We start from the raw sequence: 12,632 nt of genomic DNA on the forward strand, positions 1-12,632 counted from the left end.
TACAGCCCTTCTGGATAAAGGAGTGCAGCTTCACAGGGTCCTTGGAAGAAGCTCTGATTTCACAAACTAACTTACTGAATTTCCGAGATGTCCCAAAACAGAAAGTCAGTATTCCTTTCACTCGTAAACTTTAGATCTGTAGGGCTGATCCATGGCATAGGGGCTACCTAGACCTGTAGAAACTCATGCCTCAAGATATTTTTTTAAGCCATCTATGCCTCAGAATTCCTGACAATTTTTTTTTATTACTTATTATTTATTACAGTTTCCTTATTTTTTTCATTTTTAACAGGGAAAATCCATGCCAAACCTCATTAGCACAGCCATAGAGGTGCAGGCGTGGGAGCTGGAAGCGCGGCCAGCGTCAGGCAGCGCCTGGGGCGGGCACGGTGCGTGCGGGGCTGGCAGAGGGAGCAGCCTGCCCCGCCGGGGTGGTACCCGCAGGATGCCGGGGTGGTACCTGCAGGATGCTGGGGTGGTACCCGCAGGACGGCGCGGGGCTGGCATACGAGCTGTGTCACCCTGTGCACGCAGGAGCAGTCAGCACTGGAGCATGACGTTGCCTGATTTTAAAAGGCTGAGCTGTGCGAGCGTGATTTTTCCTAGACATTGTGTTGAAGCGATGTAAGTCAGAAGTTCCTGAAACCAAGGCAGTGCTGATCAAAAAACCGGAGGGGGCTTTTTAGTGCATCCAAAGTGCTAACCAAATTTAAAAAAAAAATAAAAATCTAAATTTAATATTTTTTTTATTATTCCTTTTTTTTTTTTTTTCTTTTTTTCATTTTGTACTGATAGTTCTGTTTTGACTTGGTGCTTAGATTCCACATCTGGTCACTGTGAAATCCCAAGGAAGCTCCTTGTCTGGGTCTCAGTCACTGCATGAACAGCCTGCAAAGGGACTGGCTGGGTTTCAGGAGGCTCTGACGGTGACCTCTCACCGCACTGAGATGCCAAGGCAGAACTCGGACCCCACCTCAGAAAACCCTCCTCTGCCCCCTCGCATTGAAAAGTTTGACCGAAGTTCTTGGTTACGGCAGGAGGAAGACATTCCACCAAAGGTAACACTATCGCTCCTCACTTTCAGCACGTCAAAGTGGCAATCCCAGAGCTAAGCCCCTGCAGGACGGTGCTGCGCGCAGCACCTCCAGCAAAGCAGAGTGGGCAGGACCGAGCCCATCCCCGTGGCTCCACGGTGGGTACCCACCTGCCCAGGGGCTGCATTTCCCAAGGCAGGTTTTGCGCAAGATGCTGGGAGCTGCTCTCGGGTGCACAGACAGCGCTGCAGAATAGCCTTGCCCTCCAGCAGAGAAGGTTCTCGAGCCCAGACAGAGGCCAAAATAAATTAATATCTCCTTTCCCCAGGATAAAAAACAACCTTCTGTTTAAATAGAATTATAGGAACATAAGATTTGTCATACTCAATAAGAGAGGTCCTTTTTAGTCCGGTACCGTGCCTCCAGTTGAAATCAATATTTGATGGAAGACTTGTAAGGGCTCCAGAAGCTTTATTCATTCATTGACATTTTGGCAGCGTCTGGCAGTACCTCTTTAATTAAGACTCTTCTGGACCAGTATTTCGATTGCGTTGTTTATACACCTTCATTTGGGAAGAATTATCACTTGGCCATTAAAGTCCCCCTTACAGCGAATCAGTGCTCAGCCTGGGAGGATTTTTGCAGAGAATAAATGATTACAAATTGATTAGTGACAGTGAGGCAGTATTTGGCCCTGATTGAGAGGCAGTTTTTCTATGTGTTAACAAAGTAAGTGACTTGCCTTCTCAAGAGCAAAATACCAGCTACCAGGTAAGCTTGCCTCCTGTGCGAGGCATCTGTGGTGGCCTCTCACATGGGTGAATAATGCCCCTATTTCTGCTACCACCAAGCAAGAGGAGACATTGCTGCTCACCTACAAGGGAAAAGAAGCCAACAGCTCCTGGAGCTGTTCATGTGCTTTGCTCTTCAGTAGTGCGGGAGGGCGGCTGCCTGGCTGTAACCTAATTTTGAAAAAACCCTTGCAATGTAACGTTGGGTTTTGCCTTGAGTCCTTTGAGAAGGGCATCTCGTAACAGCAGTGATGCACTATGCAGTGAGACCACAGCACCTGCTCCTTGGGAAAAAGCTGTTTTCCAGCACTGTGGGGTATTTTCCCCCTTGGCTGAGGGAACACGAGCTGTGGAAGGGGTCGCCACCAGATCGCATTTAAGCCTGTCGTGTAATACCCATGAGGAGTCTGACTTTGCGTTTTAGTGCCCGAAGTGGGTTGGATGTGTTTGTAAGCGGGAGCTAAAGGACTGCCCCGTGAGGCAGGGCCAGCTGTCTCTGTGGTCCGGGGTCTTGTTTCTGCCAGTGCTTATGGCTGGATGCTTCAGAGGAAGGTAAAAAAACTCCCCAAGTCCTGACTGCAGAGTACCCTGCCTGGAGGTGAGATGGCTTTTTAATGAGACAAGCTGTAGCTAGCAATGCCGCAGGGTATAAAGCTCACTCGGTCTCTAAATCTTTTCATCTTGCCTAACAGAACTGTGTGTTTATTCTCAAAAAAAACAACAAAGCCTAATCATTTTTTCACTAATCCCGCCAAGCCCTTGGCCGCTCTGTTACCTGGTGCAAGGTATTGCATGGTGAGTATCGTCGTGCCTCTCCACGTCAGCCTGCGCTGCCGGAGGGTGAGACCTCCGCACCTGCAGCCACACAGCGATGCCTGTGCTCCCACGGGATGGGGCTCCAGGGTTACCTGCCATGGTTGGCTTTGGGTTTCTGCTGGTGGCAGTGCTGGGGAGCCATACGAAGCAGCAGCATCTGAAGCTTAATGACAGTCATAGTGTTTAATGCGAGTGTTAGGTGGATGGGTCTGGATCTTTCCACTGTCAACGCTCTTGTTTGCCCACCTTGACCACAGTCAGCACCACCTCCCTGCTGGCAGCCTTATATCCAAACTAGAGATGCTAAAAACTCCACCTTGGCTGCTGAAATGGCACTTGAGTCTGAATTTTACTTGAAAAATTACATGTCTGGGTTTTGTTAGATCTAAATTATATGTATGTTTGCGTGTGTATGCATACATTCATTTTTGGAAAAGTAAATGTCCTGCCTGATGGTAGCGGGGCTGCGCTGGGTGTTGCTCGGGGCTGTTCTGCCGGGAGCATCCCTGAATGTACCTTTGCAGCTCGTTTCTGTCTCGCATTTGGGCGATTCCTTCTAAAAGCCAAGAGCGTTGTGGTTTATAATTGCTGTAAACATTGCCCATCTCTCAGTGGGAAATCAATTGGAAATCCAGTCTTAAGGCAGTGCTGGAAGGTGATCTCTCAGATGGGCGAACGGCTGGCTGATGTGGTGGGGCAGACTGGGTGACGGCAACCGTCTCCTTGGTTTTTTTCCAGGTGCCTCAACGAACCACTTCCATATCCCCTGCTCTGGCGAGGAAGAACTCCCCGGGCAACGGCAGCGCCCTGGGGCCCCGGCTGGGCTCCCAGCCCATTCGGGCAAGGTACGGACACCAAGGGGGATGGGCAGGAGCGATCCCGGTGCGCTACCGCCTACACGCCTCCCAGCATCGCCCAGCTGGGGAGCCCCAGCATGGGCTGGAGTTTAGCCCTGCTTTAGCTGGCTGGTGGAACCACCAGCTTTGCAATGCTTCTCTTGTCGCTGGGGTGAACTTTTGCACCTCTTAGTATTTTGTACCAAGGGCTGTGAGTGCTTGGATCCCTGGAGGTTTTGCTCCCTGGGCTGGATACGTTCCTGGGCATTGCAGGGTTTGGAGGTGGCTAGTGTCTCCTGCTGTGGGGCCAAACAGGAATTTGGGTGCTCCCTTTAGCGGAATTAGGTTCTGGTTCCCCCATTGTCACCCCTTGCATGTAAGGGCACCCATGTAAGCCAGCGGGGAGATCTCAGTGATGCATACCATACATTTCCTATGCATCAGAGCAGCTTTTCACAGATAAGGACCAAGGAATGTGCTGGGAGACAGACACTGTGGTACAGCTTGGTGAGATCTTCCTTAGATGTAGATCAAGGATTAAATTCCTTTTGGCTTCCTAGGACTAAGGCCTTTAGCTTAGCCAGATCCAGCTCTCCAGCAGGGCGCAGGGTGTGCTTATAGCACCCCGAGGGAGGACGCTGCACCACAGCAGTGGCCCGATCCTGCCATGTCGGAGCTATGCCTGGGCATGCTTAAAACAAGCAGGGAAGTTGACAGGCTTTGCTCAGAGCTGGATGGAAAAAAACAGGGCTTAGTCATGCGAGAGCTTGTGGCTGGTTTGCAGAGCATCATGAGCAAATCTAGACCTCAGACAGGCAAATCTCGGGGTTCCACATAGCCTTGTGTGATGGAGCTCCTTGGTTTCTTCTTCCTGCCTTGTCCTTTCAGGATGAGGTCAAAAAGCAAAGGCTGGGATGTTCATAGCCATGTGTTGTCACCAGTTTCAGCATATGGCTGCCTTTCCAGCTCAGTTCCCCAGCCATGCATCGGCAAACTCACTCACAGTGGGCAGCAGCTTAGAGTAGCTGGCAGGGGTAGCAGGAGGACAAGTAGTCGTTGTTGTTGTTGGTTTTTTTAATTAGAGGGGAAAAAAATTGTATCGTGCTTTGTTCTTTATTGCTCAAGGCTGAAGCATTTTGAATCCTTGGAAACATTGTTCTTTTAATTAGCTGTTGCTTGAAGGACAACTTAAAATGCAGGGGGATATTGGACTGCGTAGTCCTAGTAAGGGATGGTACAGAAAGTAAAAAGGGTAATGGGAGTCTGGGGTTCAAGGTGAAGGTTGCCCAGTGTTTCCTGCAGCCTCCTGGTCCCAGTCTTGGCCAGTACAGGTAAATACATTAATTGCCAACGTTTTCAAGTACATTTCATGAGTTAATTTAGCTAAGGACATGTCAGCCGTACAACACAAGATGGAGGCCTTCAGTTTGATGAAAATCGGAGATGATTAGGATGCTCCCATATCCATTAAACTTAAGCGTTCAGTGAAATGATTTTATATTTTGTTTCTCTCACAGTAATGTAACATTTCTCCAGTTTTCCTGTTTAACCATCTCCCCTATTGGTTCTTGATTCCCCCCATGCATAAATCGGAATATTATAAAAATACGCTTGCTTTTATTTGTCACCCCCGTTGTACCAAATGGGGGGATATATTTCCTTGCACACAGAAAGCCACTGTCTCGCTCTCATCATTTCACTACCCACCTGTGTCAGTAACAGTAGGCAGGGATTTTACATCATGCCCATGCTAGGCAGTGTCCGGATGGTTCTGCCAACGAGCCTGTTATGCCAATGGGCCTTCGCACAGTTTGCACCATCGTGGTGGTTCTGAGGGATGCACCATACATACCCCGCAGACCTTGCACTTCATGTGCCCGGCCTCCGACTGCAACTGCATTATGTCATGTGGCACTAATACCGCATCAGCTTTAAGTACGCGATGTCCTAATTGAACTTGAGCGAGAAAGCTTTCTATACATTTTTAACAGGACTTTGAATAATAAGATCAATTAACAGAAGTATTGTATAAAGCCAAATTGGATAACTCTGCGTGAACATGTCTTCTGATGTCATTTCAGTGCCAAATAAGAATTAATTTCCTAAAAGCATCTGATACCCAGAGAGATATTAGTCATTCTTTGCGTATCGAGGATGCTTTTTATTCTAGATTTATGCATGTTCACAAGGGTGAGAGAACTCAAGGAAGAAAAGTGGATATCTGATGCAAGTTTGAAGAGAAGCCATAAAAATTGGGAAGTGTGAATAAGTGGTAAAAGTGATCTGCAGCCTTCTTGCAAACCTGAGACCCTTTCTTCACTGAAATACTTCTCTAACTGCTATTTGCAAATTCCTGCTTTTATGATGAATATTGGTGGTTAGTTAGGTAACACCAGCATTGCGCATCTACAGGCTGAAAGGGAGTTCTGAGCAAATAATCTTTTAATTTTTGCCTAATTTGCCAAAGTAAGCAGTAGTTTCTCTAGCAGAAAGTTTCTCTAGCCCATTTTTCATCATGGTTGTGATGCGATGTTCAGCGTCCAACCCTGCATCATCCATCAGTGGGGCTTGCAGGCTCAATAGCTTCAGAAGAGAGGACCTCAGCCCTGTCTTCTCCAGCAGGGGAGGTGTCCCCTCACCCTTGCAACTGTCCCTGCCACTGTGGGAAGGGGTCTGAAGCCCCAGAGGTGTGTGTGACACAGGCTGACGGTGACCCTGTTTTGTGCTCCCGCAGCAACCCGGACCTGAGGAGGACGGAGCCCATTGTGGAGAGCCCGCTGCAGAGGACCAGCAGTGGCAGCTCCTCCAGCTCCAGCACTCCCAGCTCCCAGCCCAGCTCCCAGGGCGGCTCCCAGCCCGGCTCCCAAGCTGGCTCCAGCGAGCGCAACCGAGTCAGAGGTGAGATTCTGGAAAATATCCCCTAGCACCAGGCACGCTTCCTCAGGCTTGCTTGGTAAGCAGGAGGGGCAAGAGGTCTGTGATTGGTTTTTTAAAAAATTTAAAAGAATCAAAGGATTCATCATTTCTGGTGTATTTCTGTGACCAGCCGGCCTCCTTGCAAACGGAGATGCCGACATTCCTTTTGCCTGGATGTGGATGTAGGATGCCCAGGGCATCATGCGCTGCTCCAGCGCTTGGCATCACAGTGCCAAGGAGCTGGTACGGAAGGAGGTGGGGATTATGCTTTAGGGTGAACAAAAAAAATACCACTGTGCTGCCTGTCGTCATCAACCCAAGCTCGCTTCTTCTATGATGGTTTCTTTGGGAGTGATTTTCACTTTTGGTGGCTATATAATACGATTTTTGGAGCTTTGTCTTTGTGGAAAGCCTGAGATGGGAGTGGAAGAGTGAATTAGCCCCTAAGAAGTTTTCTCTTAAAATGTTTTCACCAGGCAGCCGTGCTGACACTGGGTTTATGTTCCTAGCCAAATTGTTTCCTCTCATCCTAGAGCCACTCTGAAAGATGCTCCATTCCCCATTTAATAGCAGTAGGAGTTGCTAAAGCACATACAACCAATCCATCTGCATTTCTGGCGCAGCCTCGCAGTATAAATCCCCAGGGCTGAAGCACATTAAAACAAATGTTGCCTCCATGCTTTGAATTTTTTATGGCTTGGCCGTAAGATGACGTGTCTGTTGTTGAAATCATCGCTCCAGGTAGACAGTAAAAGGGGTTTATCACCAGTTGTCCTTTTTGGTATAGTTTTGTTTTTACTAATGAGGAAGCCTGTGACAAATAATGTCCTAGCAATGTCAGATGCTGCAGAGCTTTTAATTTATCGCACGCCCTGCTCTTTAGCAAAGTGAATTTGTTTCTTGAGTAGAAAAAAGGGCAGTAACGCTGCGAGAGGGCAGCTGTCAGTGGGGGCCGGGCTGGATTGTGGCTTCTGTTGCTGTATTGATGGAGACTTGTTGCAGTGACAGTCAAGCACAGAGGAGCAGGAGGGCTTTTCCAGACAACAGAAGGAAAATGATGATGAAACCCCTGCGCCCACCTGTCCCAGGCGACAGGATGGAGCGACAGCTTTCAGCATTTTAATTCCCACTCTCTCCGCTTGCCTTTTGCCCAGGGAACGCCAAGCCCGAAGGGTCCCCTGTGCTCTCCCATGAGCCCGCCAAGGTAAAGCAGGAAGACAACAGGGACGTGACGCGACCAAGCCGACCCGCTGTGAGTCTTAAATTATTTCCCAGGGGAATGTTGCCAGCCGGCTTGGCCATGTTTCCCTTCGGTGCGGTAGCACAGCCGCGGGGACCCCGAGAAAGTGGCTAAGTACTGTTGCTCCTCCAGCAGCGAGACTGCAGAGCAGCAGTACGGCGAGAGCCCGTGGGAGAACTGAATGCTTAAGAGAGTGCATGGGTTTTTATCAGGAGCCCAAGTCTAGGGGAAAGCGCTTAAGCCTGTGTTTTCACATGAAGCAGATGCTTAAGAGCTTTGCTAGCTTGGGCACGGTGGTTGCCGATGGCACATTGTTGTGTTCCGTGGTGCATGTCCCCCCGCAGCAGCCCAGCAGAGGGATGCTCTGCTCGGGAAGGCTGGGCGACCGGCCCCCCGACAGCCTTCACAGCTTAAACCCAAACCCGGTAGCGGTCTCTGTACGCTCCCCCGCTTTTTTATTCTGAGCAAAATCTCATCCAAAATGTTTTCTCCATGTTTAATGCTGTTGACATTTGTATTTGAAAACTGCAGTGTTGGCCTAATAACAAAATGAATTTCCACTGCTGCTCTTTTTTAATGTGTATTAATGTTTTGTTGATGTTGTTTTTCTTCTCTACACTCCACAGCGTTGAGCTAACAATTCTAATTTTATTTCTAACCTGCTTGCCCTTCCTCTGGCTTTTTCCTGTCCCGATCTGTTTCCTCTGATGCTGATTATTCTTCCTTTACCCACAGAGCTATAAGAAAGCTATAGATGAGGTTAGTGATATCTTTTCTCAGTGGGTCATGCCTATGCAAGGTTGACGAGATAGCACTTAATGTCAAACCGGGTTTTCTTGGTGCTGACATTGAAAAAGGCGGCGATGCAATCTCGGGTCAGACGGGCGACCGAACGATTGCGTTGCAGCGTAGGGAGCGTGCCGGCGGGGAGGGGAGCAGCAGCACCGCTGTGTTCTGCTCAGCTGTGGGCTGCCTGAGACCCCCTGGCCGTGCCACTCGCGTGGCGGCCGTGGCAGGCAGCAGCCCAGCGTCCATACACGGAGCAAACGGTGCTGCCCTGTTCAGTGTGTTTTGCAGGAGGAGCGAGAGCGGAGGTTGCTGGTGCCGGTGGAGGTGTTGCGGGCAGCCTGCACTGCTCACCGCATTCTGCTCGCAGCGACAGCCCCCGGCTGCCCACTGATTTCAGTGGGGCCATCGAGCACTGTTTGAAATGCGTTTTAACCTAAATTTGGATAAAGGCCTTGGCAAATAGAGGAAAACAGAGTGGTGGAATACCGTGGGTAATTAATTCTCAGGGACCAGACCATCAGCTGCAAAGCCAGAGTCAGCAGAGCCGTCTCGCATGTCAATGGGCGATGCTACTCTGTCCATCCTCTTAAAAAAATAAGAAACCTAAATGACACCTTTTTCACCGTATGGTAATATTTTAAATGCACATGCATCTGGCAGCAGTGAATGTTTAAATGATTATGGGAAAAGACAAACACTCCTGATGTAGCATTTCACCTGCCTCACACGTGCATCGCTGTGCACACGCTGCCGATACTGGTGCCTGCGGGGCTGCAATGGGAAGCACCGCTGTTGGCAGCCTCTGCTGCAGCCTCTTTCCTCTAAAAATAGAAGATATGAAAGAAGGAGGGTGTGCCAGTTAGTTAACTTGTTCTCTTGGATAAAACATGAGCAAAGCATTTTGTTTAATGTGGTGCTTTGTTAAGAAAAAAAGCACATAAATCAGTGTCTAAATAGAGGCAGCGTGTGTGCTAAATTCAAGGTCAATGAGCTACGTGATTGTTGGAAACCAGTCTGATTCCAGCAAATATTAAATCTAAAGAAGTTTTTGTAATTAAAAGTAATTAAAGAGCACTGATACTGCTAACTTATGTGTTATGTCACCCTTAGTAGTAACGTTTCAAATGTTCAAACACATGGAACTACAGAGCACTTTCTTTCTAGTTGTCAGATTGTTTTTGGTCCAAGAGCAACTCAGCGAAGCCATTTAATCCTACAAAGTGCTCGTTATTTAGAGAAAACGATAGCATCAAAGAATCAACCATCCCGAGGCCAAGCTATAACTAGGGAATATGACTTAACTGTCATATGAATATGATACTGTCTGGGAGTGTTATTGCTGTTATAATTTCCAAATTAGTTATTAAAAACTATTTAAGCTGGGGTTGAAAACACTTGACTGTCTTCTAGTGACGACCAGAGAAGGCTGGTGGGGTGCCTTGAAGCATGTTAGAAATGGAAGGTGCGAACCAGAAGTAATTTTCACGGTCCATCCCTGTGATAGGGAAGGGTTCGGTCCTAGCCCCACGCTGCAGCAAGTCCAGCTGCAATTTTAAAAGACTCTTACACAGTCCTGAAGTCTTTTTTAAAGTTGAGAAGGCTCTAATCCAACTCCAAGGCAAGTGCTCAATGAAGAGCATATTTTATATACTCTTAATTGGAAAAAGCATTGTTAAGCTGTTGAAATTGTCATTGATTCTTATTTAGGAAAAAACGCAATCACATCATAGAAGCTGCTACAGCGCTAATTAAAATAATTAGTTGTCGTGACTGCAGATTTGACTGTATTTCAATCCCAAACGTGTTGGCATCAAAAATAAACTCTTGAAATACCACATTCTCTCTTTAATCATGATAAAGAGTCCTTCTTTAAAGGTACAGAGAGCATCTGGAGAGGGATATGTAATACCCATCACAGGTACCTGCTAGGAAGCAGGTATTGATCTTTTTCTTTTAAAAAAAAAAAAAAAAAAGCTTTTTTTTGGCATACCAACATTTATGGGTCTGATGCAAATTGCTCTGACACCCATGGGCGCATCTCCCCTCTGTCAGAGGCTGGGCAGGGCAGACCTGGGAGCAGAATGTGGGGCTGTCCGCCGGTGGGAGCCCGCCGGGGGGTGTGGGTCAGCAATAACCACAGTACAAACGGCTTGCAAAATATTCCTGCTTCACGGTTAAAAAATAAACCGGGTTTGCATCTCAGCCATAGAGGTTTTCCATCCTTTTCTTCACGTGTCGACGGGATAGATTTTAAGAGCTTTCCTTTGCAACCGTAATTAATATTGCCGTAGTCGCCCTGCTGGAACGGTAAACTGGAAGTGCAGTAAATGAGAGTATGGCCGTAAGACAATTGTGGAATTTAGTCTTTTTCAATGAGTTTCTTTCTCCCTAATCCTTTATCTCTGACCGAATGCGCTGATGCCTACCTCGGTCACTAATATAGGGAGAAATGGTAAGACTGACAATTGCGATGCTTTGTTCGTCATGTGCATGTCTTGTGCAACAGAGTTCTCTAACCCATTCTAATTCGAGCTCTCATGCTTTTCTGCCCTACTGCTTCCCCCTGCATTGCTATAAAAGCATGTAAGATAACAAAAAGTCTCTTTTCTACACGGTGCCTGCCATGTTCCTTGTTTTGAAATAGCAGTGTCTATTTTATATGACTGTCGGGTCTGAGACCTCATCAAAGTCATGGTAAACTGAAAAATTATTACTAGGCTTTGGGACTGCTCCTATCATTTTTTTCTTGTTTCAAGGCTTTTTTGTTTTTTTCCCCCTTAGCTTGTAGGCTGCCACATTTCACATAAAGTGCTTAATGGGTCCCGCTGAGGGAAATTTTTTTTATTATTTATTTATTTATTATCGTGTGGCTGACTCAGAGCTGTGACTCCAAAGTCTGGCTGAGCTAGGCGCTTCTCCTCGTGCTCCTCACCGCCTCTCGGCAGCCACCCGACAGCGGAGACTCACCACGGAAGCAGCTCTTGACGTGGGGATTGCACCACTCCATGGGAGACGCTGTCATTGCTTCCTTCCCAAATGCATTTATTACAGAATAAATACAGTTACGGGGTCTCTTTGAGAAGTCTGAAAGAAGAGAAAACCCTGCAGGAGAAATTCTCCGAGCCAATCTTTGAAATGACATTGTTTTCCAGTTTACTATGATGGTGACTGAACTTCACCTTTTCCAACAAATATAATTTTGTCGTGTATATACATATAAGTGTGTGTATATATATGCACATACACGTTCCAAACAGAAAAAGAAGAGGTTGGCTATTGATTTTTCAGTGAGCGTAAATCAGTTTTGTTTTGTTTAATAAATGCTACATGCTACAAACATTGTCTTAACGTTCGTCTCATGTTTGTAATGACTCTGTAAAGCTCTTTCTTGTTGCTCGTGCTGTTAGCATTGGCTTTTGAAGAGATGTATGTGACGTTCTCCTCGCTTTAAATATAATAGCCATCGCTTTCTTGTTTTCTTGCCCCCATCCCCCTTAGGATCTGACGGCCTTAGCCAAAGAGTTGAGGGAGCTGCGCATTGAAGAAACCAATCGCCCTCTGAAGAAGGTGACGGACTACTCCTCCTCCAGCGAGGAGTCAGAAAGCAGCGAAGAGGAGGAGGAGGATGGGGAAAATGAGACACATGATGGGACTGTGCCTGTCAGTGACATCCCACGACTTATGTAAGAAGCACTTTCTTTCAGGGGAGCAAACCGTGAAACCGCGGTGTGTCTTGGTCTGGAGGAGCGGTAGCTGTGATATGGGGCGTGTTCACAGCGTGTTTGGTGGCTGGCGTTGGGAACAGTGTCACGGTTGCAAGGGGTAATGTACTCAGATGAGCCTTTTTCCTGGTCCAAACTAGAGATATTTAACGGGCAAAACTGAACTATTTCCACTGCACATTCAGTGAACTTGGACTCCAGGCTGATGGACCTGGTCCTGCTGATGAGCAAGGCAGGTGTTTGGCCGGGGTGGATGTGCCTGACCTCATCCACACCTTGAGTCCTGCCCGCGGGGTTGGCATGCTGAAGCTCTGCCTGCTCTTGAGCCTGGTCTTGCCCCAAATTGAGCTGTGCTGACGTACAGTACCCGGTGGCCTGCCCAATGCCAACTGGTAGAGCCAGGATTAGAAAAATTCTGAATCTTTCTATTCGGTTTTTGTCCTAGCATAGTCACTGTGCAGGCAGCAAAATGTGCTGGGCTAAAACAT

General features: G+C 47.6%; 1 protein-coding gene across 10 annotated transcripts in view; it reads left to right on the forward strand.

The window, feature by feature from the left end:
* The window catches only part of TNIK (TRAF2 and NCK interacting kinase), a 163,144-nt gene that overhangs the window by 132,221 nt on the left and 18,291 nt on the right, over positions 1 to 12,632 (forward strand). For 4 of the 10 annotated variants that reach the window (XM_055817362.1, XM_055817366.1, XM_055817364.1 and 1 more), the window contains 5 exons: positions 819 to 1,058; positions 3,380 to 3,486; positions 6,212 to 6,375; positions 7,548 to 7,645; positions 11,921 to 12,105. In XM_055817362.1, coding sequence (XP_055673337.1) covers positions 819 to 1,058; positions 3,380 to 3,486; positions 6,212 to 6,375; positions 7,548 to 7,645; positions 11,921 to 12,105 — 794 coding nt within the window. Of the gene's footprint in view, positions 1 to 818; positions 1,059 to 3,379; positions 3,487 to 6,211; positions 6,376 to 7,547; positions 7,646 to 8,368; positions 8,393 to 11,920; positions 12,106 to 12,632 lie in introns of all 10 variants that reach the window. The other 6 variants (XM_055817361.1, XM_055817365.1, XM_055817363.1 and 3 more) reach the window with 3 other exon arrangements.

This window comes from Falco peregrinus, chromosome 12 (assembly GCF_023634155.1).
Source record: "Falco peregrinus isolate bFalPer1 chromosome 12, bFalPer1.pri, whole genome shotgun sequence".
Taxonomy (NCBI): domain Eukaryota; kingdom Metazoa; phylum Chordata; class Aves; order Falconiformes; family Falconidae; genus Falco; species Falco peregrinus.